The sequence below is a fragment of the Ranitomeya variabilis genome, chromosome 4 (genome assembly GCF_051348905.1).
Source record: "Ranitomeya variabilis isolate aRanVar5 chromosome 4, aRanVar5.hap1, whole genome shotgun sequence".
In the NCBI taxonomy this organism is placed as follows: domain Eukaryota; kingdom Metazoa; phylum Chordata; class Amphibia; order Anura; family Dendrobatidae; genus Ranitomeya; species Ranitomeya variabilis.
Window position 1 is genome coordinate 108,580,355 of NC_135235.1, and position 24,824 is coordinate 108,605,178.

Here is a 24,824-nt window from a genome sequence, read left to right on the forward strand (position 1 = left end):
CACCCTGCTCCCCCTATTAGGGGCATAAGGCACCACAGAGAGCTGACAGTCCATCTTGTAGGAGCAAGACAGATATGTACATTGTTTTTTTTTTTTCTTTTTTACAGTGGATGGTGGGTTTCAGAGGTGGAGGCGAAGAAGTGACTGATAAGTGGGAAAGGAAGCAGATTTCTCTAACAACATATGCTACAAATGATCTTATATTCACCTATATATGTATTAAAATACACCAAGTTTGATGAAACCACATTTCCATTTTAATCTCCACCAATGGTAGGCTGACGTAATCTATTACTTTCCAGCTAATCATGTGAGAATCCAAGTGATTACACAATGTATCCACAGTCATACCTTTTTATCAATGGTTTTCGGATCTGGTACTTCAGTATCTTTTGATTTAACAGTTACAGTATTGATAGAACTATGGTCATTAAACAAGTCGTCTTCATCAGCAAAGAGATCTGGTAGTTTAGCTTTTCCTGTAGGAAATAAAAAGGAGAAAATTGTAAATGTGGATAAACAGACAAAGAAGAAGGATTTTGGCCAATTTAGACCTAACAGAAGCCGATGAACTGGAAGAAAAAGAATGTCAGGGTGCAGGATGAGTCCTGAAAATACTGGAAACCCCTTTATTAAAAACAATATTTATTTCATATATTAAAAAGAACAAGCATCCCCATATAACATAAAAAATAATAATTGGTGACTGATACAGTAGTTACTTGTTTAGGGTCACAAAAAGATGGCCTCATAAACCAACGTCAACAAACCAATAGTAAAAGGGTTAACGTGTTTAGGTCGGTGGGAACTTCAATGTTGTGCGCTTGCCACTCCAACTTATTCTTATTGGTGAATACTTAGCACATCACATTCTGGCACACAACAATTCTTGGAATGACCGGCCAGTCATTGTGCGAGTGCCTAGAAAGATGGCAACTTTCACCTGCCCATCAATGCTTATTTAGGGCAAACTAGTCCTAAATACTTGGATCTTGTTCTCGGTTGGCCCCCTATAAATGAGCAAGGAGGGTCCGGGAGAGTGGCATCGGGAAAGGAGGCGTAAAAATAGGGTCTCAACCTCTGTGACTAGCTAAGGAATCTAATAAGAGATTTCAGTGGACAGTCTATACCGGTATGTTGACCCATAAGATACCACCGGTATTTGTATCACTGTCGATATTGGGTGGTCCCATTCTATTATAGACTTATAACAACGGAAACAGCAAATCAGTGTCTTATTTTTTGCTTTGGGGGCATTGATTTATGGGGTCACAAGCAACTACAGGAAATGTGTCCAATTATAGTCTGTTACATCTGAATCACTGCTTTTGTGATCTCAGGGCTTAATCTTTTTAATATTAGTAATAAAGATTGGAAACGCCTTCATATAATCAATCCCTTTCAGTAAGCTCATCATTTATTAGCCCCCTTGATATCTGTGGAAGCGCTTTTTAATAGATAACCAGTTTTCCCTTCCAAGACTGTATTAATCAATATATTTCATAAATATCAGATGAATGGTCACCTTCACTATCTACATAGGACTAGAAACAGACCTGGTTAAAAGGAAAATAGCTTGAAAAATGCTGGCAAAATAACGGAGCGGTTTATACCGGAAGGTTGTGGTGAAGCTGCTCCTGTAAATATAACGTCATCGTCGTCAAACAGCCCTGCAGCGGCTGAATGATTCGGGGCAGTATCTGTCGGCGTGGGATGTTTCTTTTTATCCTTCTCTGTGAGCACCGATGAGTTGATCACTTTCTCCCCACCTGTAACACAGGCACAGTGTACATCTGACATAGGACTGCAGATTATTACTCATCACATTGGAAGAGGCTGCAAAGATCACATTCGGATTGCTTTTAATAAAATATTCCATATGTACCCTATTTTTCGCTTTATAAGACGCTCCGGATTATAAGACGCACCCCAAATTTTGAGGAGAAAAAAAAGGAAAAAAACTAATAAAATGGTGGTGCTTCTTATAATCCATGCGTCTTATTGCTTACCGGGGTGGTGGCTGAGGTGAAGCGGGGTCCCAGGGTCGCTAGTGGAGGAGGCAAGAGTGGAGCGTTGCTGCAGGCTAGGATGAGTGGGTGTTCCAAAGTGCGGCACGCCGCTGTGGGTGTCCCGATGGCGGTGCTGCACTGTGTCCACTGTCCACAGTGGCGGTGCTATGCTGCGCTGTGTCCCCGATGCCGCGGACATTTTATGAAACACCAGAGCCCCCCCCCGCAAGTTCTTCCATCGTTTCCTGAGTCCTGTGCAGCGTTGGACTCCGGGGGAAATGGCCACCGGGAGGTGGCGCATGCGCAGATCAAGATCTTGGCGAAGAGATCTCGGGAGATGAGATCTCAGCGCCGAGATCTCGATCTGCACATGTGCCATCTCCCGGCAGCCATTTTCCCAGAGTCCACCGCCGCACAGGAGTCAGGAAACCATGGAAGAACTTGAGGGGGCCTCTGGCCTTTCACAAAATGTCGGCAGAGCCCCCAGCAGTACGGGGACACAGCACCGCACCGCCACTGTGGACACAGCGCAGCACCGCCACAGGGACAACCGCAGCGGCATGCCGATAAGGTATATCCGCATTATAAGACTCATCCCCATTTTCCCCCCAAATTTGGGTGGCAAAAAGTGCGTCTTATAAACCGAAAAATACGGTACATCTAATATAAACAACCTGATATCCGAGAGTGATAGCAAATAAAGAAAGTGTCAAACAAATGGGGGAATTGACAAAGAAGTGTGAGCCTGCCCATAAACTGTAGTTGTCATGATTCTCAATGGCGAGAGAACATAGCCCAGCATATATGAGAACTAGCTCTTGGAAGATGGAAACTATACTGACCATGAACTAAACCTGCCGCACAACTAGAAGTGGCCGGGTAGCATGCCTACGTTTTTTAACCCTAGATGCCCAGCGCCAGCCGGAGAACTACCTAATCCTAGCAGAGGAAAAGACAGTCCTGGCTCACCTCTAGAGAAATTTTCCCAAAAGGCAGACAGAGGCCCCCACATATATTGGCGGTGATTTTAGATGAAATGACAAACGTAGTATGAAAATAGGTTTAGCAAAATCGAGGTCCGCTTTCTAGATAGCAGGAAGACAGAAAGGGCACTTTCATGGTCAGCTGAAAACCCTATCAAAACACCATCCAGAAATTCCTTTAAGACTCTAGCATTAACTCATAACACCAGAGTGGCAATTTCCGATCACAAGAGCTTTCCAGACACAGTAACGAAACAGCAGCTGTGAACAGGAACAAAATGTAAAAACACACAAGGACAAAAGTCCAACTTAGCTGGGAGTTGTCTAGTAGCAGGAACAAGCACAGAAGGCTTCTGATTACATTGTTGACCGGCAAGAAACTGACAGAGGAGCAAGGTTATATAGCGACTCCCACATCCTGATAGGAGCAGGTGAACAGAGGGGATGATGCACACAAGTTCAATTCCACAAGTGGCCACCGGGGGAGCCCAGAATCCAATTTCACAACAGTAGTGCTACATACCTGAAAAACGCCAGCATCAAATGCTCAAATGCCACTTGCCATGTCCAGACCACCTGAATGTCTTCGTAATCTTTGTTAAAGGAGTTTTCCATCCCCTTCCCTGTCCTCAACTGCGGTTTGTTTTTTACTTCTTTTTTTTTTTAATCCGGTGCCCTACTCAGCCACCCTAAATCCAGCGGTGAGTGTCGACATCATGTTTACAGCGCTGCACCCAGTAACTGAGCGAAGTGACTCTGCTCAAGTTGATGGCACGTAACGCTCAACAATTGAGTCCAAATACCGCTGTCAATGATTGAGAGCGGATTTTAAAGGTTAAACAGCAGTGATCAGTGCCAACTCCGATTACTGCCATTATAGTAAAAAGGTGGCTGTGCGTCATGGCCGGCATCTCCCAGGTATGATGCAGGCTCAGCTCCTGAGCCTACTCCACACACAGGCACACAACATGTGACATGCTATTATGTCATATGGTAAGGGATTAACTTATATATTAAAAAGATGAATTTTACCTGGGAAAAGGGAGACGCCTCCATAGGGTGGTTTCTTTTTCCCATCTGATGGTAAGGTTTCTACAGTAAAGACAGAAGTAATGACCTACACAATCTGCACACAGAGGTGAGAACATATACCAAGCACACACTATGTACCTGGCCTTGCTGCCGGAGTTGGCTCTATTTTTCTGTGTTCCTTTTTCTGAACATGAGAGAACAGGTCGCCCTGCAGCCAACAAAAAATAGAAAACAGTTTACACGTCAGTGAGAGGAGTAACCACATACCAAGTCTCATGGACAATCGACAAAGTGGCACCAATAGAACTAGGCCAAAATGTCCCCGATGGACAGTGTTTTGGTCCTAAATCACAGCTTTTTTGTAGCGTTGCATGATAGTAGTTTAACCCCTGAATGCAGTTGTCAATACACTTTTAGAAATGCTTTCAGTATTGTTATTAAAGAGAAAGACAATGCTACATAGGCTGCAAGTGGTAAGAAAAGCCCTCCCATCTCCTAACAAGGTCTAAGGCCAAGGACCACCCAGGGTCCTAAAAAGGTTAACAGGTTGTCATCAGGCCTTTTTTTTTTTTTATCTTTAAATCTATTTTCCTTTAGGATCTATTAGCGGGTCCTGCAGTGTGGTATGAAGGCCACCAGTGAGTAGGTATTAACCCTCCTATCCAAAAATCAAGTCCCCACTCTGGTTTCTTGGGTCCAGCGATATCCTACCCATCATTTTATGTTTGGCATACAGAAAAAAAGGTTAGTTGACCTATGGTAAATGAGAGGTTTCAGATTAAGTATACAGGTAGCAGAATGTCTGTGCCATTCACCAGAAAGGGACTTGCAGAAATTCATGAACATGCTGGAGAAAATTTTAATGAAAGGGGTTATTCAGGATCATTTAATTTTTTTCTCCTATGGGTTTAAGAACTAGCAGGCAGGTATTTGCCAACTGTCTGCCTGTTCAGCCCAGGGCCACTCTCTGCTGGCTCAGGGTTGTCACAGACCGCTCCTGCGGATGATACTGCTGACATCACGCCGACAGAGCAGCGACTTCTCTTACGCTCTGGAGATGGGGCATAACTGCCGATTAGCGGGCGTGCTCAGATATTGTGTTATCCGAGTACCTTGATCTGTTCATGTCCCCAAGGCTGCGTGATTCTCGGCTGTTAGACAGCTGCAGCACATGCTAGGATTGCCTGTTTGTTAGGCAATTCCAGCACGTGTCACGGCTGTCTAACAAATAGGCAATCCCGGCATGTGTTGCAGCTGTCTAACAGCCGTGAATCATGCAGCGTTCCTCAAGCATTCCCAAGATACTCGGATAACACAATATCTGAGCATGCTCGCTCATCACTACTGCTGATGCCTTGTTGATTGGGGCCGGCTCTCTGCTGCCTAACTGTGGCAAGCCAGCTGTCAATCAGAATGACATCAGCAGTCACGTCCCATCGCAGAGCAGCCTGGAAGAAGAAGAGCTGCTCTGTTGATATGGAACAGCTGTATCGCTCGTGATCGCTTTGAGTCGGCGCCGGGTGAAACAGGCAGGTAGTTGCCTCTGTTACCAATTACTTGTTAGTTTTTAGGCCCATAGTAAAAAAATAAAATAGTCCTGGACAACCCCATAAAAGATTTATAAAAATTTAAAGTGCAGTTCACCAACCTGTCCTACATCATTATCATCATCGTCATCATCAAAAAGGCCCTTCCCTCCACTGAACAGCCCTCCTTTATTGCCAAAGAAATCTTCATCTGTCAGTTTGGGTGGCTTAAAAATGTCATCATCTTCATCTTTAAAAGGAAAATAAAGAGGCTTTTAATCAAATTCAAAAGGATGAGAAACTTGATCTGATGAGCGCTTTGTACGTCTATGTCCTTCAAAGTGCACCTTACCATCAGAGGGAAGTTTCCGCACTTCTTTTATCTCCTCTTTTTTGCTTTTGATTTTTAAGGATGATATAGCTGAAGGAAATTAAAAATCAAACTGAAAAAATTATTGCAAAACAAATTTCTACTTTGACAAAATGATATACAGAATAGTTTTTGCAACGTACATGACTGATCCGTCTCCTGCCGCTTTGGAACTTCCGACTGTATACGAGCTGCTAACTCATCGGCAAAGGATTTTGTTCTAGTCTTTATCTAAAAGAAAGAAAAAAAATATTAACATCAGTCACTGCTTCAGGTAAAGTTAAACATCTCAGTAGAAAGGCACCCTATGGGCAAAAATCAACTATTGATAAGTAACTAGTGAATCTGCTTTTTTTCATAAAATGATGGCTGCCTGAAACTGCCACTAGGGGGAGCTCACTACAAAGGAATGTACCGTAAATAGATCCAACCAGCACAAAATTACCGTATAACTTTTCTTGGACTTCAAGGAAAATTTTTAACAGATTGCAGCCTGGAATGTTTTACTCTGAAATGCTCCGGCGTTCCTGAGTATACATACTTTGAAATGCCAGCGGCAACTGTGTCTTGGGGAGACATTAGTCTACAGGAACAGGGACCGTACCAAACATAACCCCTGGCCGGCTTTCCAAAGTATGTTTTCTCAAGATGTGCCCAGAAAGCTATAAAAAAACTATAAAGTGGACATGGTGCTGGAGTATTAATTGGCCATCAGTATTAACCTCTTGAGACAGGCCAATTTCCAATTTTGCATTTCGTTTTTTCCTCCCCTTCTTCCAAGAGCCATAACTTATTTTTCTGTCCACAGACATACAAGGGATTCCTTTTTTTTTTTTTGCGAGACGAGTTGCACTTTTGAATAACATCGTTCATTTTAAGGCCGGTTTCACACTTGCGTTTGGAGCAGCTGCGGACTTCCTCCGTGAAGCTCCGCCCTCCGCCGCTAGCTCCGCCTACTTCTGCATGCGGCCTGCGTACCTATCTTTAACATTAGGTACGCAGGTCGTGCGGCTGTATGCGGAGGCTGCTGCATGCGGCGTTTTGACGCTGCAGATAAAAAAAAAAAAAAAAATGCTACAGGCTGCGTCCTACGCTGGTAGCTGCAGCGTCAAAACGACGCATGCGGCAGCCTCCGCATACAGCCGCACGACCTGCGTACCTAATGTTAAATATAGGTACACAGGCCGCATGCTGGCCGCATGCAGAAGTAGGCGGAGCTAGCGGCGGAGGGCGGGGCTTCATGGAGGAAGTCCGCAGCTGCTCCAAACGCAAGTGTGAAACCGGCCTAACAAGTAGTGTACTGGAAAACAGGAAAAAAAAATTTAATGTGGGGAGTTATGACATTGTTTTTACGGTGAACATTTTGTGGCAAAAATGACCTTGGAATAGGATACTGCTCATCAGTACGATTGTGGCGGTACCAAACATGTCCAGTTTTTTTTATTATTTTTTTAATGGGGGCAAAAAATTTTGGAGGTTCGGTTGCCATTTTCAGAAACCAGTAACATTTTTGTATTTCGGTCGATGGAGCTGTGTGATGGCTTAATCTTTTGGCATTCTTGATTTTTTTTTTTTTAATTACTTACAGCATTTACCAATCGCGTTAATTATCTTTATATCTTGATAGATCGGAAATTTCTGAACACGGCGATACCACTTGTATGTTTTTTAATATCTTTATTTTTAATGGGGGGGGGAAAAAAACGCGTGATTTGAACATATGTTTTTTCATATGTTTTAAAGCATGTTTTTTTTTTTACTTTTCACTCTTCTTGTTCGTTCCCTTAGTGTATGTGTCCACGTTCAGGAAACACTGCGTTTTTGACGCAGCGCTGAGCCGCAGTGTCAAAAACGCAGCGTCCAGATGTTACAGCATAGTGGAGGGGATTTAATGAAATCCCGTCTCCACTGTGCATTAAAAAACGCATGCGTTTTTCCCGCAAAAACGCACATGCGTTGCATTTTTTCAGAACGCAGAATGTTGCTACAATGAGCAAAACACGCAGGAACACCGCAGGTGACCTGCCAGTGACCTCAGGTGCATTTTTGGTCAGGATTTTACCTGCATAAAATCCTGACCAAAGCCTGAAGCAAGCCTGAACGTGGACACATACCCTAAGGGGACTTGAAGCTGCGATCGTCTGATTGCTTCTGCTATCTACAGTGATGCCACAGCATATAGCAAAAATGACGGTCTCCTTTGAAGCCCGGCCGCCGGTAGTGTTTCGAAGGAGCGCCATAATGAGAAGCATGGGGGGGGTGTCTATCAGATCGCCGGCTGTCAAAGCAACCCCGGTGGGCGCACAAAATGATGCACCGCATACCGACGTGTGTTAAATGCCACTGTCAGAGTTTAATGTTCCTGTGAACATTATAACAGAGGCATTTAACAGGGTAACAATTGTTAGAGGCAGGTCCTGGCTGTAACACACAACCATCACCTGCCGGTATGGGGCGAGCTCACCCCGTGACTTTGCTCCTAACATCTGCTTCCATCTTGTGCTGTACATGTATGGTGGATGTTGTGAAGGGGTTTACCCCCCAAGAAAAAGAACTTTAAATTCTCATGCAACAAGATCCCACAATGTGAATGTGGTACAAGGCAGAGGGGCAGACGCTTAATCAATATATCATTTTCCCAAGAAGCACAGGTGAATAACGAAAGGAGTCTGCATATGAAGTCTTACAGATTTGTCATTGTCCTCTTCATCCTCCTTGTCCGAATCAACAAACAGGTCTGATCCATTATCCTCATCCTCGTCACTCAGGGCTGGATGGTGCTAAACAGGGGGAAATAGGGATTTAGACATCATGTTCATTTACTGGAGAATATTTCCAAATTGGAACTTAACCTAATAGCTGATAAGATGGTAAGAATAGATATAGAGACTTACAGAAGAAATGTCCAGTAGCGACCACTGGCTCTGTTCACACTAGGCTTATTCTGCATAGGAGATTCTCTTCTGTTGTAGAACCAAAACAGAGAACCCTCCCCACTAATTTTCCAGGATTTTTTTTTTCGTAAATGCATTAAATTGGTAGCACTGGCTCCATAAGGAAGACTTACTGGTAGCAGGCTAGCTACTTTTAAAAAACAATGACTCCCCCCTCTTCCCACAGGTTGTGTGAGGTATTGCAGGTCAGGATCAATTAGGTTAAATGGTGACGTCATCATAGAAAAAAAGGCAACTGATGGCTGCTAATGCGCAGGGAATTATACTGCACGGCTGACGCCAGCCTGCAGAAGCGGTTTTTATCTCTTTCTTCAGTCAGTATGTTAGGTATTCATTATGTAAACTAGGGGGCAGGTCAGTGAGGGAGCAGTGACCTGTCGGCTGTCTGCAATATGAATAGCTAAGCAGAGCACCACATACACCGACCCCGAGCTGCATGTGTCACAGCCACAGTACATGCATGGACAGCCTGTTTGTTGGGCTCTCCATGCATGTGTAGTGACTCAGCCACAACACATGCAGCTGCGGTGCCGACCAGCCGGCACGCTCCATGTATCCAGGTTCCCTCTGCAGATTATTTGGTAAGTGCTATAGCTTGCCGAATAAGAGGGAACCCGAACAAATTTGCTCAACTCTAATAACAACACGGAGAACATAACATAAAAACAAACAGTATATCTCACTGGTTTCTTTTCTTCATCAGAGTTGTTGCCATAGTCTTCTTCAGACTCCTGTAGTTGGAAACAGATTAAGGTTTTGTCCAAAATATTACAAGGAACCATATAATTAGTAATAGCAAGAAAACGTATGCAAACACTGCACGAGAGAAGCAACACAACTATGCATACACTTCAACATTATTGCATAAAAAGCAAAATGACTTCAGGAAGTGACAGCAGGGCCGGCTCCAGGTTTTTGTGGGTCCTGGGCGAAAGAGTCACAGTGGGCCCCTTCAACACATACTACAATTCATAATGCACCGATACAGCAGAGAAATACAGGTGTAGTAAAATGCCAAAGATTTCACTTACTTCTTACATTACGAGTGATAATATCAATAGCTCGGAAACCAGCCAGTATAGTCCACCATACAGTATTATGGGCACCACATAGTGCTCTATACAGAATAATGTGCCCCATATAATGCTCCATACAGAATAACGAGCCCCATATAATGTTCCATAAAGAATAATGAGCCCCATATAATGTTCCATAAAGAATAACGAGCCCCATATAATGTTCCATACAGAATAATGAGCCCCATATTTTGCTCCATACAGAATAATGAGCCCCATATATTGCTCCATACAGAATAATGAGCCCCATATATTGCTCCATAGAGAATAATGAGCCCCATATATTGCTCCATAGAGAATAATGAGCCCCATATATTGCTCCATACAGAATAATGAGCCCCATATATTGCTCCATACAGAATAATGAGCCCCATATATTGCTCCATACAGAATAATGGGCCCCATATATTGCTCCAAACAGAATGGGCCCCATATAGCCATATATAATTTGGCTCCATATAGAATTGAATTACTGATTACTATAATTTTTATGGCAGCGTGACAATCATGAAAAACCATTATTGCTGACCGACTCCAGCATACCTTATTTGTAATAGACCAGAAAATAAGCAAATTGTGATAACATGCAACGTACATAGGGCCATAAAGTTAGACACTATACAGCAATAATGGCGAGTGCCCTGTAAACATCAGCCATGGAGAAATGCTGACAACATTGAAAGAAATAATCAAAAATACCTCGTCATTATCTTTGTCGTCTTCCTCCTCACTGTCAATAGCGCTCCCCCGATCATTATCTACAGACCCTTCTGTGGGAATATAAAACCATCACTGAAAATCATCAGTAATATGTACTCTACAAGAAAAAAAACACACATGGGAAACTTATATAAACCTGCATAAGAAAACAGAAAATTACATTAATGGTAAAAACGGAGGAGGCTGGAATATTCGCCATTTTAACCCCTTCTTGACCTTTGACGTATATTTATGTAAGTGGTCGAGCCCCTGCCTTTGAGGTGGGCTTGCATGCCAAGCCCACACCTGATGGCTGATTTAATCAGTCATCATGTGCCTTTCGCGAGTGGAGCAGTGGTCTGCCCATGGCTGTTAACCTGTTAAAGGGAAGGTGCAAATAAAAAAAAAAAAATTTCCAGCGATTGAAAAAAAATGTGAAGAATTAATGTTTACATTTTCTTAAAAAATATTATCATTTGTTTATAATTTAGTAAAATATGAAAAATGTTAAAAGGTTTGGCATTTCCACTTTTAAACACTAGGGGGCGCAGCTAATGAAATTTGACAAAAACCTAGTGTACAACTATCTCACATTACAGCACTGCAGTAAATATGTTCGGAGTCTGCTGATGTGTGTGATGTCACTCCTCTCCTCCCCTTCTGGTGTTTGCGAAGGGATAAGAGAAGATGATATTCAGGAACCCAGTGAGCAGCCATTTTGTTGGTGACTGCAGAGTTACACTGACAAGAAGACAGTCACCGAAGATGGCAGGCAGCAAGGATTCTGGGAGATATGTGGTGGAGGGAGCAGGGTGACAGCAGCACAGAGTATTTCAGGAGAGCAGTGTGCTGGTGTATGGAAGCACCATGTTCAGTGCGTGGAGCAGCCAGGGATTGTACATAGAGCGCTGTCTTTTATACACATGGATGGACCGTCTACTCCACAGAAATCCAGGAAACATTTCTGCGGATTGATGGCCTGTTCTGATCCAGACATTGCATGCAAAGACCCCATTCCCCTCCTCAGATCCTGTCTTCTCCATCCTGTCCTGGCGATGTGTGAAAGCGAGGCGACAGGCGAAGTACGGGGTGACGCTGGGAAGGAAATGTAGCCATATAGTAATGATAAAAATGAGACCCCTCTCTTCAGCTGCCTCACCAGCCCTGACTGCACCTAACTGGAGGTCATGCTGCCCCCTCTATTACCCCAGACCCACGTGCAGGTGCTCAGCCAGGACCACCATAGAATGGGTCCCCTTTATGAAGATAATACTGCCATAGTGTTCTCACATAATACCGCCATATATAATCACACATAATACTGTCCTATAGTTCTCACGTAATACCATCATATAGATTGTAAATAACGATGCCATAGTGTTCTCACATAATACCACCATATAGATCACACATATCGCCATATAGATCACTCATAATACCGCCATATAGAGCACACAATACCGCCATATAGAGCACACATAATACTGTCCTATACTTCTCACATAATACCAGATCTCAAATAACGACGCCATAGTGTTCTCACATAATACCGACATATAGATCTCACATAATACCGCCATATAGAGCACACATAATGCCGCCATATAGATCACACATAACGGGGGAGAGGAGTAGATACACAGCTCAGCAGTCAGTATCACACAGGACAGTATTAGATACACAGCTCAGTCAGTATCATACAGGATAGGATTAGATACATGGCTCAGCCGTCAGTATCACAAAGGATAGCATTAGCTACACAGCTCAGCAGTCAATATCACACAGGAGAGGATTAGATACACATCTCAGCACAGTATAACACAGGGTAGGATTAGATACAAGGCTCAGCACAGTATCACACAGGGTAGGATTAGATACAAGGCTCAGCACAGTATCACACAGGGTAGGATTAGATACACATCTCAGCACAGTATAACACAGGGGAGGATTAGATACACATCTCAGCACAGTATAACACAGGGTAGGATTAGATACAAGGCTCAGCACAGTATCACACAGGGTAGGATTAGATACACGGCTCAACAGACAGTATCACAAAGGATAGGATTAGATACACGGCTCAGAGACAGTATCACACAGGAGAGGATTAGATACACAGCTCAGTCAGTATCACACAGGATAGGATTAGATTCATGGCTCAGCAAACAGTATCCCACAGGAGAGGATTAGATACACATCTCAGCACAGTATCACACAGGGTAGGATTAGATACACGTCTCAGCACAGTATCACACAGGGTAGGATTAGATACACGTCTCAGCACAGTATCACACAGGGTAGGATTAGATACATGGCTCAGCAGACAGTATCACACAGGATATGATTAGATGCACGGCTCAGCAGACAGTATCACACAGGGTAGGATTAGATACAAGGCTCAGCACACTATCACACAGGATAGGATTAGATACACGGCTCAGCAGACAGTATCACACAGGAGAGGATTAGATACACAGCTTAGCACAGTATCACACAGGATAGGATTAGATGCATGGCTCAGCAGACAGTATCACACAGGATAGGATTAGATACACGGCTCAGCAGACAGTATCACACAGGAGAGGATTAGATACACGGCTCAGCACAGTAACACACATGGGAGGAGATAACTGCTCAGAGTCAGCACCACAAAGGATAGGATTAGATTGCCTCTCCCCCTCCCCACTGATACTTACTTCACGGCTCCCTGCTGAGTCCTTTCTCCCTCCCGTCCTTGGTCTCCTCCTCCTATAACTGCAGGACTCCTGCGATTATACTGGGAAACTGGAGCTCACAGCACACTGTGAGCTCCAGGAAGATGGCGCCGATTTCCTGCCTCTGCTGTGGTGTGGACGGCTCAGGGGGCGTGGCCAGTCACAGCAGGGAGAAGCACAATGATAGTAATGGGGTCGGACGCCGACTGCAGATGTCTATGCCCAGGGCTGCCGTATTTGCAGAGTGTAAGTGTCGTGCAGCTACACTTACACTCCTGCAAAGCAAAATGGCGGCGCCCAGTGGCTGAAAAAATAATAATAAAAAAAAAGTTCAAAAATGTAAATCTGTATGAAAAATAATTGTTTATATAAACAATTATTTTTAATACAAAAAATAAAATGCGGCACCTTCCCTTTAAATTCCGCTGTCAGTCTCTGAAATTGGGATTTAACACGCACTGGCAAAAAGCGCATCATTCATACAGCACATCAGTGCCCCGTCACATGATCCCAGGCACCGATGGGTTGTTCTGACAGTCAGGGGGTCAGCTGAAAACCCTCACGCCTGTCATTAATAATAATAATAATCTTTATTTTTATATAGCGCTAACATATTACGCAGCGCTTTACAGTTTGTACACATTATCATTGTCATTGCTGTCCCCGATGGGGCTCACAATCTAAATTCCCTATCAGTATGTCTTTGGAGTGTGGGAGGAAACCGGAGTGCCCGGAGGAAACCCACGCAAACACGGAGAGAACATACAAACTCTTTGCAGATGTTGTCCAAGGTGGGATTAGAACCCAGGACTCCAGCGCTGCAAGGCTGCAGTGCTAACCACTGCGCCACCATGCTGCTGTCATTACGATACTCCTGTGAACGCTGGCCCGTGGCATGGAGATCTGATTTCATAGCAGTACCGAAGCCCTGCTATGTGTGCACAGCACAGGCGATCGGACGATCACAGTTTCAAGTTTTCTAAAGGGACTATTAAATAAAGTAGAAAAAAAAAGTAAAAATAAATTCAACTCGCCTCCTTTTACCTCATTGAAAATAATTAACTATAATAAATAAATCTAAAAAAAAAAATCTAACATTATTTGGTAATGTTATGTTCATAAAAATTACGATAAAAAACAAGTATAAAATAAATTAATCTGATCGGTAAATGGTGTAACGAGAAGAAAAATAATAATAATTAAAAAAATGGCAGAATTACTTTTTTTTTGGCCACAGGAACAGTGCAATAAAATGCAACAAGAGGAGATCAAAACATCACATACACTCCAAAATGGTATCAATAAAATCGTGAGCTCAGGACGCAAGTCACAAGCCCTCACCCAGACCCCGATCTTAAAAAATTAAAACATTATTGGTCTCGGAAAATTGCGGGGTCCTTGAAAAGTACAACTCGTCCTGAAAAAAACAACCCTCATACGACTCTGGAGAAGGAAAAATGAAAAAATGATGTTCTTGGAGTAAGGGGAGGAAAAAATGAAAGCGCAAAAAAAAATAAAAAATTGCAAGGTCACAAGGGGGCTTATGATACTCCCCAAAGTATTTGTCTAAAGTTTTTTTTTTTTTTTCTTTCCCATGACATCTGCCATCAAGACAGAGAGTCGCCCCAATACACAAAGTTGAATGGTTTAGCCAAAATCAGAGGGGTGTGACTGACTTTGCTCTTATGTGCATGGGGACAGCAAACAAGGCACACAATGTCTGAAAGGGAACCTGTCATGTCAAAAATGTTATCTGAACTGCCGGCAGGGGAGGAGCAATCAGTGTCACATATTTCATTATGGGAACATTTTCAGGAAAACTAGCATTGTAATCTCTGGTGCTTGTATGCAAGAGTCCAGTGGGCGGTGCTACTCAGTGATTGACAGTCTTCTCTGTATAACTGTGCAGTAATCAATATCAATCACTAGTAGGACTTCCGACTGATTCCCTTTAACTAACTGGGTGTTAACCTCCGCTATAGGGAAATAGTAGACAAAAAAACAAACAAAACAAATTACCTTCACTTGATAGGTCCCCAAGACCTACATCTTCTTGCTGCATGAATAACTGAGAGCCAATTAAATATGGTAATGGGCGATCTATGTATAAATCCTAAAAATAAGCCAGACAAACTTGTTAGTCAGACAAAGTAGTTTCATAACATGAAAACTTCCAAAGTGTATAAAAACACAGAAGTGAGTGAGCGAAGAAACGGATGTCAATGACCCCTCATCTGCTGCATATCTACATGCATAAATGTAATGGTCACTGCTGTTCACAGATGTGCGGCAATACATTTCTGGCAATTTGACTCAAAATTGATTATCCGCTAATCAATCTGCTTATCTCCTACTGATGTGCCTATAAAGAACGGAATCAACTAAAGCCAAATCTGCCCTTGATGTCTGCTAGTGATGGCCTTTATATTTGGCAGTGACAGTTCGCTCGTGGCTGTCATCATATACAGGACAATGTGCATAATACAGCAATGTAAGTTTACAATGGAACCTAAAAGGGAACCTGTTACTTTATTCCTGCTTTCCAGGCTACACGATTACAGATCGGCATGGTTTTCTCTGAGAAGATTCAGTTGACTGACAGGTCTTTCCCTACATACAGAGACGGAAGAGATCTGTCAATCACACGAGGCGGTGCGGGAAAAATCAGCCCGGGGAGCGCATCGAACTCCGCTCATCTTCTCTTATTCCAACTAGGCTTGCTCTGGCGGAGTGGTACTTTACCTTTGGCTCCAGAATAAGCTCCACTCTTTCATTCACTTCCTCATCTTCAGAATCAGAGTTTCCTGCCTTGATGTCGAGTTGCTCAAATGCAGTTTCCAGGACTTGTAAACCAAAATTTACAGCTTCCTGGATTTTGGGGATTAATTCTACTTCCTTCTGTTCTCTGGTTTTCTCCTTTCAAATACGGAGAAAAGTTATCAAATCGATATAAAAAAAAAAAAAAACATTTAGAGAGAAGAGTAATAAAAAAAAATGAGAATGCTGCAAATATTGTTACAGGTACAAAATAAATGTCTAAAGATCCATTTCACCTCCTCACTTTACTTCTGTCATGTTTAGCATCTTAGCTTTTCACTTTTGGACTAAGCCTGAGAGCGCTAAGTGATGTCCGTGGTTACATATTAGTCCTACAGCTCTCATGTTGGTATATTTGGTGTGTGCATTGCACCCCATCACTCATCTACACTGACTCGGCCAATAATAAAATGCACAATAAGAAGGGACTCCGGTGCTGTGTTCTTCAAAAGGAAATCCAAGATAATGGAAGTGTTTTCCAGGACATTGATGGCCTACTCATGAGAAAAGCTATCATTTTCAGATCAGTGGGGTCCTGACTCCCACCAGCGAAACTGATCAGCTGAAGAGCACTGCATTCTCTTCCCTGGTCACCGGGAACAGCGCCACATGTTTTGTAGTGGCTGTGCCAGGTATTGCAGCTTGTTCTAGAGCACATGAATAGGGCTGAGCAATAAACCTCTGAAATATTAGGCTCACACAAAAAAAAAAGTACGATGTACCGTGACGGGTCCTATTAAGCAGCTGATTACCAGGGATGCCTGTGGTTAGACACTTGCCAATATGATACTGATGGCTTATTCTATGTATAGACCATCAGCATTAGGGCATGTCCACATTGCGCCCTTTTCAACCATTTTTTGTGCAGGAAAACGCTGCAGAAAGAGGGTTTTTTTTGTTCAGATAAAACACAACGCGCCAAACTTTTTGATTTGTAAGTAAAATAAGAGGAATAAATTAAGGATATATCCTAAAAAACCCATTACTGTAGCTGAGTGTTTTCGTTGTCGATTGTCCAGGAAAGTTCAAGTGCTGCATATTTCACATTATTTTTGGTCGCCAAAACTAGTATTGACCTTCTAGACTTTCCTCTTAACAAAAAAGAAGAAAACAAATGTTTGCAGCTGAACGTGGGGTCGGCCAGCTCGGAACATTTCATTGTAAATTCCAGTGTTATCAGATAATAGCTGAACTGCCTTGTGTATACTGGATGCTACAGTAAGACGTCCTGCAAACATTAACTTGAAGAGTAACTAAACTTGTATTTGTTTTTATTAATTTTGTGCAGAATGGAAAGTTAGGAAACTTTGCAAATGACTTTATCATGGGATTTGTCTTCATTCCTGTAACATGTGTTTTCCCCAATCTATTTGCCTGCCTTCAGCTGCATTACAATCAGAACGTTCCCATTTGGAGCACAGATGATGGCAGTGAGAGCCAATACCTGTGTCCTCCTCCGAGTTTCATGCGAGCAATCTCCTGCAACATCAGCCAGCGCTCCTGTCTCTGTGCTGTGTGAGGCAGAACCCACAGCAACGCATCTTTTCTCTCCAGTAAGATAAAAAACATCTGTATTGTGCTTTAATAAACAGACCCTCGCTGCCCCCCGTGTACTGTCATGGAAGCATTGGCTTTGCTTTTCCACAACCACCCTGCATGCATCACTGGGGAGGACAGACAGAATGAGACAAGGTGGAAGCAAATCCAATGCTTCCATTACTGTATACTAGGGGCAGTGAGGGCCTTTGGAGCAAATCCAATGCTTCCATTACTGTATACTAGGGGCAGTGAGGGCCTTTGGAGCAAATCCAATGCTTCCATTACTGTATACTAGGGGCAGTGAGGGCCTGTGGAGCAAATCCAATGCTTCCATTACTGTATACTAGGGGCAGTGAGGGCCTGTGGAGCAAATCCAATGCTTCCATTACTGTATACTAGGGGCAGTGAGGGCCTGTGGAGCAAATCCAATGCTTCTATTACTGTATACTAGGGGCAGTGAGGGCCTGTGGAGCAAATCCAATGCTTCTATTACTGTATACTAGGGGCAGTGAGGGCCTGTGGAGCAAATCCAATGCTTCCATTACTGTATACTAGGGGCAGTGAGGGCCTGTGGAGCACATCCAATGCTTCCATTACTGTATACTAGGGGCAGTGAGGGCCTGTGGAGCACATCCAATGCTTCCATTACTGTATACTAGGGGCAGTGAGGGCCTGTGGAGCACATCCAATGCTTCCATTACTGTATACTAGGGGCAGTGAGGGCCTGTGGAGCACATCCAATGCTTCCATTACTGTATACTAGGGGCTGAGGGCCTGTGGAGCACATTCAATGCTTCCATTACTGTATACTAGGGGCAGTGAGGGCCTGTGGAGCAAATCCAATGCTTCCATTACTGTATACTAGGGGCAGTGAGGGCCTGTGGAGCAAATCCAATGCTTCCATTACTGTATACTAGGGGCAGTGAGGTCCTGTGGAGCAAATCCAATGCTTCCATTACTGTATACTAGGGGCAGTGAGGGCCTGTGGAGCAAATCCAATGCTTCCATTACTGTATACTAGGGGCAGTGAGGTCCCGCTGCAGGAGATTGAGTGATATGACTATCAGGACAGAGAAGGGGACAAGTGTACAACCTCTCACTGCCATCACCTGTACTCCAAATGATTATGTTCTCATATCAAGGCAGCCAAAGACCTGCAAATAGACTGGTGAAAAGCAGGGGTTTAAAAAGACACATGCAATTTATTTATTTATTTTTACAGGAATGAAGATACATCTACTCATAAACTGATTTGCAAAGTTTCGTAACTTTTCAAGATGGACAAAAACATAACGTTTATCTACTCTTTAAAACAAAAAGTTAAAACAAAAAAATAAATAAAACTAATACACAATTAGAAAATAAGACAAGACATACCTGTTCAGGTTTCTCTCCTACATCAGTCTTTACAACATGTTCCTCAACCTCTTCATCATACACCCTCTGGGAAAAAAACATTACGTGTTACAAATCCAAATAAAGGGAGTGTCATCCAAAAATGACTTATTGAGCAAGTCAGGTTTTTATGTTAAACATACCTTTTTTTATTTTTTAAATGTTTTCACCCTGGCCACTTGGAATATTTTAGATTTATACTGCATATTCTTTCAGGAAATAACTTGTACATTACTAACAGACTGAATCAGACAAAATTTGATATCTTGAAGATAGTGAGGGCGGGCAAAGGTAATTTGGAACAGAGGGGGAAGTAGGGTCATCGATGATACCATGCATGGAGATTGTTGGATCCTGTGTTATCTGTGTATTTGAGGTGTTACCTGTTATTATAATCCTGCCTCTGATGATAATGAGATTGCTGAAAACTCTTTCAGAAAGGACAGAAGAGTCTACAATAGCTCCAGCCACCAGTATGACAACTGCAGATTACTAATCTTGGTTTTTAGATTGTGAAATGGCAAAAAAAATATTAAAAAAAAGAAGCTCTGCTGTTATGATACCTCTTCATTGTAATCCTATCAGTATACTTTTGTTTTGTTTTGATGGGGGGGGGGGGGGGGAGAGTAGAACAATGGCAGCTGTTAGCAAGAAAAAAAAAAATCAGAAACTGGATAACCCCTTTTATGATCAAGTAATTTTTTTTCTTTGCATTCAAAGACCCATAATTTTTATATTTTATAGTCAATAAAGCTATCTATGTGCAGGACTGTTTTTAACACGATGAACGATTCCAGAATGTAGGTGTAAACCCAGCTCAACAAGTTATGATGTTCTCTACAAATGTAGATATGCCGAATATGTATATTATGTCTTAAAAGGAATGTCAGCAAGTTGTCGCTATGCAATCGGATAGAAGCATGAACTAGGGACAGAGACCCTAATTCCAGCAATGTGTCACTTAGTTTACCGAGTGCAACAGTTATAATAGAATTCGTTTTCTCTGCTGCAGATTTAGCAGATCTCGTCATGCTGAGCTGTGTAACTTGCCCACACCACTGATTGACAGAAAGCTGCTAATCAGTAATGAGGCTGGACTAGGAAGCATGACACCCAGTCCTCAAGCGATAATCTCCTACTGATAAAACAATGATTTTATTGAAACAGTAAAACACAGCGCAGTAAGTGACACATTGCTGGAATCAGGGTCTCATTCATCAGGGTTTTAAAAAAAAAAAAAAAAAAACACACAACACCTTATTGAATTTGGGCTTTATTTTTGTTGTGTCCCACTAGGAGATGTGAACCAGCAAGGTCCCTTGTATAATATACTTTGGTATCCATAGTATTTCAAAGCATTATTGATTATGGTTCAAAAGGCAGACCTGGCCATTGTTAGGCCCCTATCTGCCATGGTTACGCTTCAGCACCTTACAATGTCATCCCTCTCAGACTCCTTAATACTGGAATTGGAGGCAGTTGTGGTGGGGGGCTGGCTGTATATTACAGCTGTGCTCTGGTAGAGATCTGGCGAGTATGGAGGGCAGAACCAACAAGATCATTATAACAGATATAAATGTGGAAGCAAGTTTCTCACTCATGACGGATACACACGGCATCCGAGCTTAAAGGGGTTGGCCACTATTCATCTATTGTAGCTGTGGAACTAGTTGTACGTAAAACAAGCATTTCATCAATACTCTACACATTAAACACAACCATTTACTTTCCCCATAACTCAAGCACCAAGGAGCGATATGGACACTGATTCGCATAAAATAGGGGATCATGTGACCGCATTGTCCAAGAAGAGATGCACGTTCACGAGTAGTCACACGGTCTCTAGTGGTGAGTGTAAGCGCGCATTACTAGAGTTTGCTTAGGGTGTTTGGGTATGCACCTAGTATTGCGGGTGCTCGAGTGACATGTTCGAGTTCCAGTGGCCACAAGTTTCACGGCTGTTAGCCACAAAACATGCTGCAATTGCCCGTAATTGTCAGGCAATCCCCACGATTTGTGACTAACAGTGGCAAAACATGTGGCCACGGGAACTCGAACATGTCACTCGAGCACCCATGATACAAGGTGCATACCCGAGCATCCTTGTCAAAATCCCGTAACGCGCACTTGCACTCATCACTAGTGACCTCGGTACTACCTCTAGCCACTTTGCCGCTTCCCCACAGTCCAGGCTCAGAAGAAGCTGGAGGAGAAAACCTCCTGACTGCCGGCACCAGTGTTCATCACTAATAAAGATTTACTCTCCTACAACCTCCTTTCCCGGCTAAAAAGAAAAAAAATAATGAAGCCCGCTTACCGTAGTTACCTCAGGTGCTTGAGGTAGTGACATGTTTACAACATTTTACCACATAAAATATATAAATTGTACAGAAATAGCTAATAAGTGAGAGGAAAAATGGACAATGTTTCATACGCTCGTGTGAACTTAGCCTAAAGATGGCAAAACAGTCACTCACATTCTCTATAAACTGAGTATTGGATAGCATGAGGAAATCATTGAAGATGTTGTGCAGCCGGCACTCCGTGCTCTTGGCTTCATGGACGAGGCCATCCAGCTGCCTCTCAATCTCGTGTGTCCTGGAGATGGTCTGGTGGGAGAACTCTTGGAGATAATTCAGGAGCTAAAAGAAGGAACACAAACAATAAGGACATTGTGGTTTATGGTGCCAAAATAGTAGAGCATTCCAATGGGAAACTACAAGCCAGACACTACACTGGAAGATCCATGTGTATAGAAGGGAACCCCACCTGCATCACCAGCATGTAGGTGAAACCTTCACTTTAACTCTTTTCTGTCACAAGAAAGGGTTAACGTTTTTGCACTTTAGCTTTTTCCTTCCCTTCTTGCAAGTGCCAAAACTTTAATTGTTTTCTGAATGGCAGCATATACTGAGAAACAGAGAAAAAAAAGCAAAGTGCATTACGATTGTGGAAAAAAAATGCAATCTGACTTCATTTTTGGATTTCTTCTTTTCAGCAGTGTGCGGTAAAATGTCCTGGCAACATGGTTCTCCAGGTCTGTCCGATCACCGTGCTACTAAGCTTGATATATACATTTATATTATTGTTTACACTTTTTCTCGGAAACATAAAAAAAGGGGCTTGTGCTGCCATTTTCTGAGACCCGGAACTTTTTCATTTTTTTTGTTGATGGAGCTTGAGGGCTTGTTTTTTGCATGCACAGATGACCCTTGCAGCGCTGGAGTCCTGGGTTCTAATCTCACCCACATCTGCAAGGAGTTTGTATGTTCTTCCCGTGTTTGTGTGGGTTTCCTCCGGGTACTCCAGTTTCCTCCCACATTCCAAAGACATACTGATAGGAAATCTAGATTGTGAGCCCCATCGAGGACAGTGGTGATAATGTGTGCAAACTGTAAAGCGCTGCGGAATATGTTAGCGCTATATATAAAGATTATTATTATTTGATTGATTACAAGTGCTGTATACTCCCAATACTTCAGTATATAGTGACTTTAAGGGCTCATTTCCACATGCGAGGCACACGTCCGTATCTCGCATGTGGAAACCAAGCTCTGGCGCCGGCACTTTGGAGCGGAGCGTGCAGCTCCATGTCTTCCTATGCGGCCGCACGCTCCGCTCTGGAGTGCCGGCTCCACAGCTTGGTTTCCACATGCGAGATACGGACGTGTGCCTCGCATGTGGAAATGAGCCCTAAGAATCTCTCTACAGGTTTGGCATCATAGGAGCGCAAAGATGGCGGTGAAGAAGATGCCTGGCTGCCAAGAAAACCCATCAGTACCCTTCCATTGCACCACTAGTGGGGGAGGGACATCCGCATTGGCGTGTCTGGTGGATCAAGCTTGTGATGGACAGCAGAATTTTAAGGTAAACTGCAGTGGTTGGGTTAGCAGCAGGTGCTGGCTGTGTCAGGTCACGTTCAGTATTTGGTCAGTGTTTTACCTCAGTATTTGTAAACCAAAACCAGGAGTGGAACAATCAGAGGAAAAGTCTAATGGAAACCCGTCACCACTTCTGTATTTATCACCCACTCCTGGTTTTGGCTTACAAATACTGAATGTGTGCACACGGCCTAAGGCTATGTTTCCACTGTCCAGATTCCTTAAGTGTGTGCTGCGGATTGGTCACTGCGTACATCCAGAGCGTCCAATCCGCAGGGGCCAGATGTTGCAGCATAGTGGAGGGGATTTTTTGAAATCACGTCTCCACTATGCGTGCAGGGCCGCATCTGGCAGCCATGTGTAAACGGACATGCGGTGCGTCTTTCCAGACTGCAGCAGGTCTATTTATGTTGCGGAGACGCTCAATCTTTGCAAGAAAAATAACCCAGTCTATGAATACAATGCGGTAATTCCACATGGCGTACAACAGGAAGCGGCGCATCTGCTGCGTCCAAAGCACAGGGAATCCTGACGGTGGAAACATAGCCTAACAGATGGCACTTGTGCTGTGTGGAGTGGGCTGGCATGAGCCATAAATGTCAGGCAGAGGTTAATATGGTGATGGAATAAATTGTTGGGGGCCATAAACAGTAGATAGAAGTTGGTTGATTAGCGTTGTTATTGTTTGGCATCTAGCCTGGTCCTTCATGGCAGCCGGTGTTCACTCCTGTGCCCGGCATCTTAGGTGCCTCTGGCGCTTTCTAACCTGTAACATGAACACACATCATGACATCGGAGGGCCCGATAACCGCAGAGGTGCCCAGGACGCTGGGTGCAAGAGTGAACGGCTGTCATGGAGGATCGGACTGGAGGCCGGACCAGGACTTGTGCATTGAATTGCTCATCTCTAGCCATACACACTAGTCCATGGCAGCGGTTACAGGACAGACGACAAGCGTCATACAGAATGAATGAGGTGGTCCGCTGTGTGCACTGCTGCTCCATAGGATACCAGCCCCCCGGTCTGCTGACAGGTGAGCGCCTGGTCACACATCCATCCACAGAGCAGTAGTCAGCAATCCTGCAGAGCGGAGGTCAGCTTCTCACTGGACAGCTCCTTTAAGTGCTGGGGAAGGGGGTAAGGAGGCGTCTGTGGCCATTGCAGGAGTTTAGGGGCTGACACGCACTGTGTGTGTGGATCGCGCACACAACTCCCGGGTCTCCTGTACACAGACTGGACCACACGGGCTGCAGGGGTTCATCGCATGCAATCACATCGCACGATTTCTCCCGCCTAGCAGTGATCGGATTGGCTGCCCCGCTTGCCGCTATCAGTACATGGAGGACGGACATCGCGCTCACCCCAGCATCGGCCGCAAGAGACCAGTTCTGGCTGCTCCCCCCGATCTCCTCCAGGGACCACGGTCTCTGCCACACGGGCTCCTCCGTCCCGCCGCTCACGGGGCCGTTCATGACTTCGGAGCACACGGCCTGGAGCAGCGTCGTACGATCCGCACAGGTTGTGGAGAGGACGGGGATCCCGGCGTCACATCACTTCTGGGGTGTAGTCAGCCCGGGCCGCCATATAGAGCGGAGCTCAGGTGACCGCCGTCATGTGACATGTGGACACGTGACCCGCCTGACGGCCGCAGCTGGGCGGGGAGATGTCACTGCTGCTGAGAGTCGAGAAGCTTATGGGGCCATGTGCAGCATTATATGGGGGCAAACATCTGTATGGGGCCATGTGCAGCATTATATGGGGCAAATATCTGTATGGGGCCATGTGCAGCATTATATGGGGCAAATATCTGTATGGGGCCATGTGCAGC

The 24,824-nt window shown here is 43.9% G+C and overlaps 1 protein-coding gene across 2 annotated transcripts in view; it reads right to left on the reverse strand.

Annotated features, from left to right (window-relative positions):
- The window catches only part of WASHC2C (WASH complex subunit 2C), an 81,383-nt gene extending 56,764 nt beyond the window's left edge, over positions 1-24,619 (reverse strand). The window contains exons 1-15 of one of the 2 annotated variants that reach the window (XM_077259098.1): positions 24,358-24,619; positions 21,592-21,756; positions 19,097-19,162; positions 16,106-16,279; positions 15,383-15,476; positions 10,650-10,720; positions 9,558-9,605; positions 8,608-8,700; positions 6,064-6,151; positions 5,903-5,971; positions 5,673-5,800; positions 4,163-4,232; positions 4,025-4,084; positions 1,614-1,769; positions 352-479 (exon numbers count right to left, since the gene is read on the reverse strand). In XM_077259098.1, the coding sequence (XP_077115213.1) occupies positions 352-479; positions 1,614-1,769; positions 4,025-4,084; positions 4,163-4,232; positions 5,673-5,800; positions 5,903-5,971; positions 6,064-6,151; positions 8,608-8,700; positions 9,558-9,605; positions 10,650-10,720; positions 15,383-15,476; positions 16,106-16,279; positions 19,097-19,162; positions 21,592-21,756; positions 24,358-24,468 (1,521 nt within the window). In that variant the 5' untranslated portion in view covers positions 24,469-24,619. The remainder of the gene's footprint in view (positions 1-351; positions 480-1,613; positions 1,770-4,024; positions 4,085-4,162; positions 4,233-5,672; positions 5,801-5,902; positions 5,972-6,063; positions 6,152-8,607; positions 8,701-9,557; positions 9,606-10,649; positions 10,721-15,382; positions 15,477-16,105; positions 16,280-19,096; positions 19,163-21,591; positions 21,757-24,357) is intronic. The other variant, XM_077259099.1, reaches the window with a different exon arrangement.
- Positions 24,620-24,824: the final 205 nt, after the last annotated feature.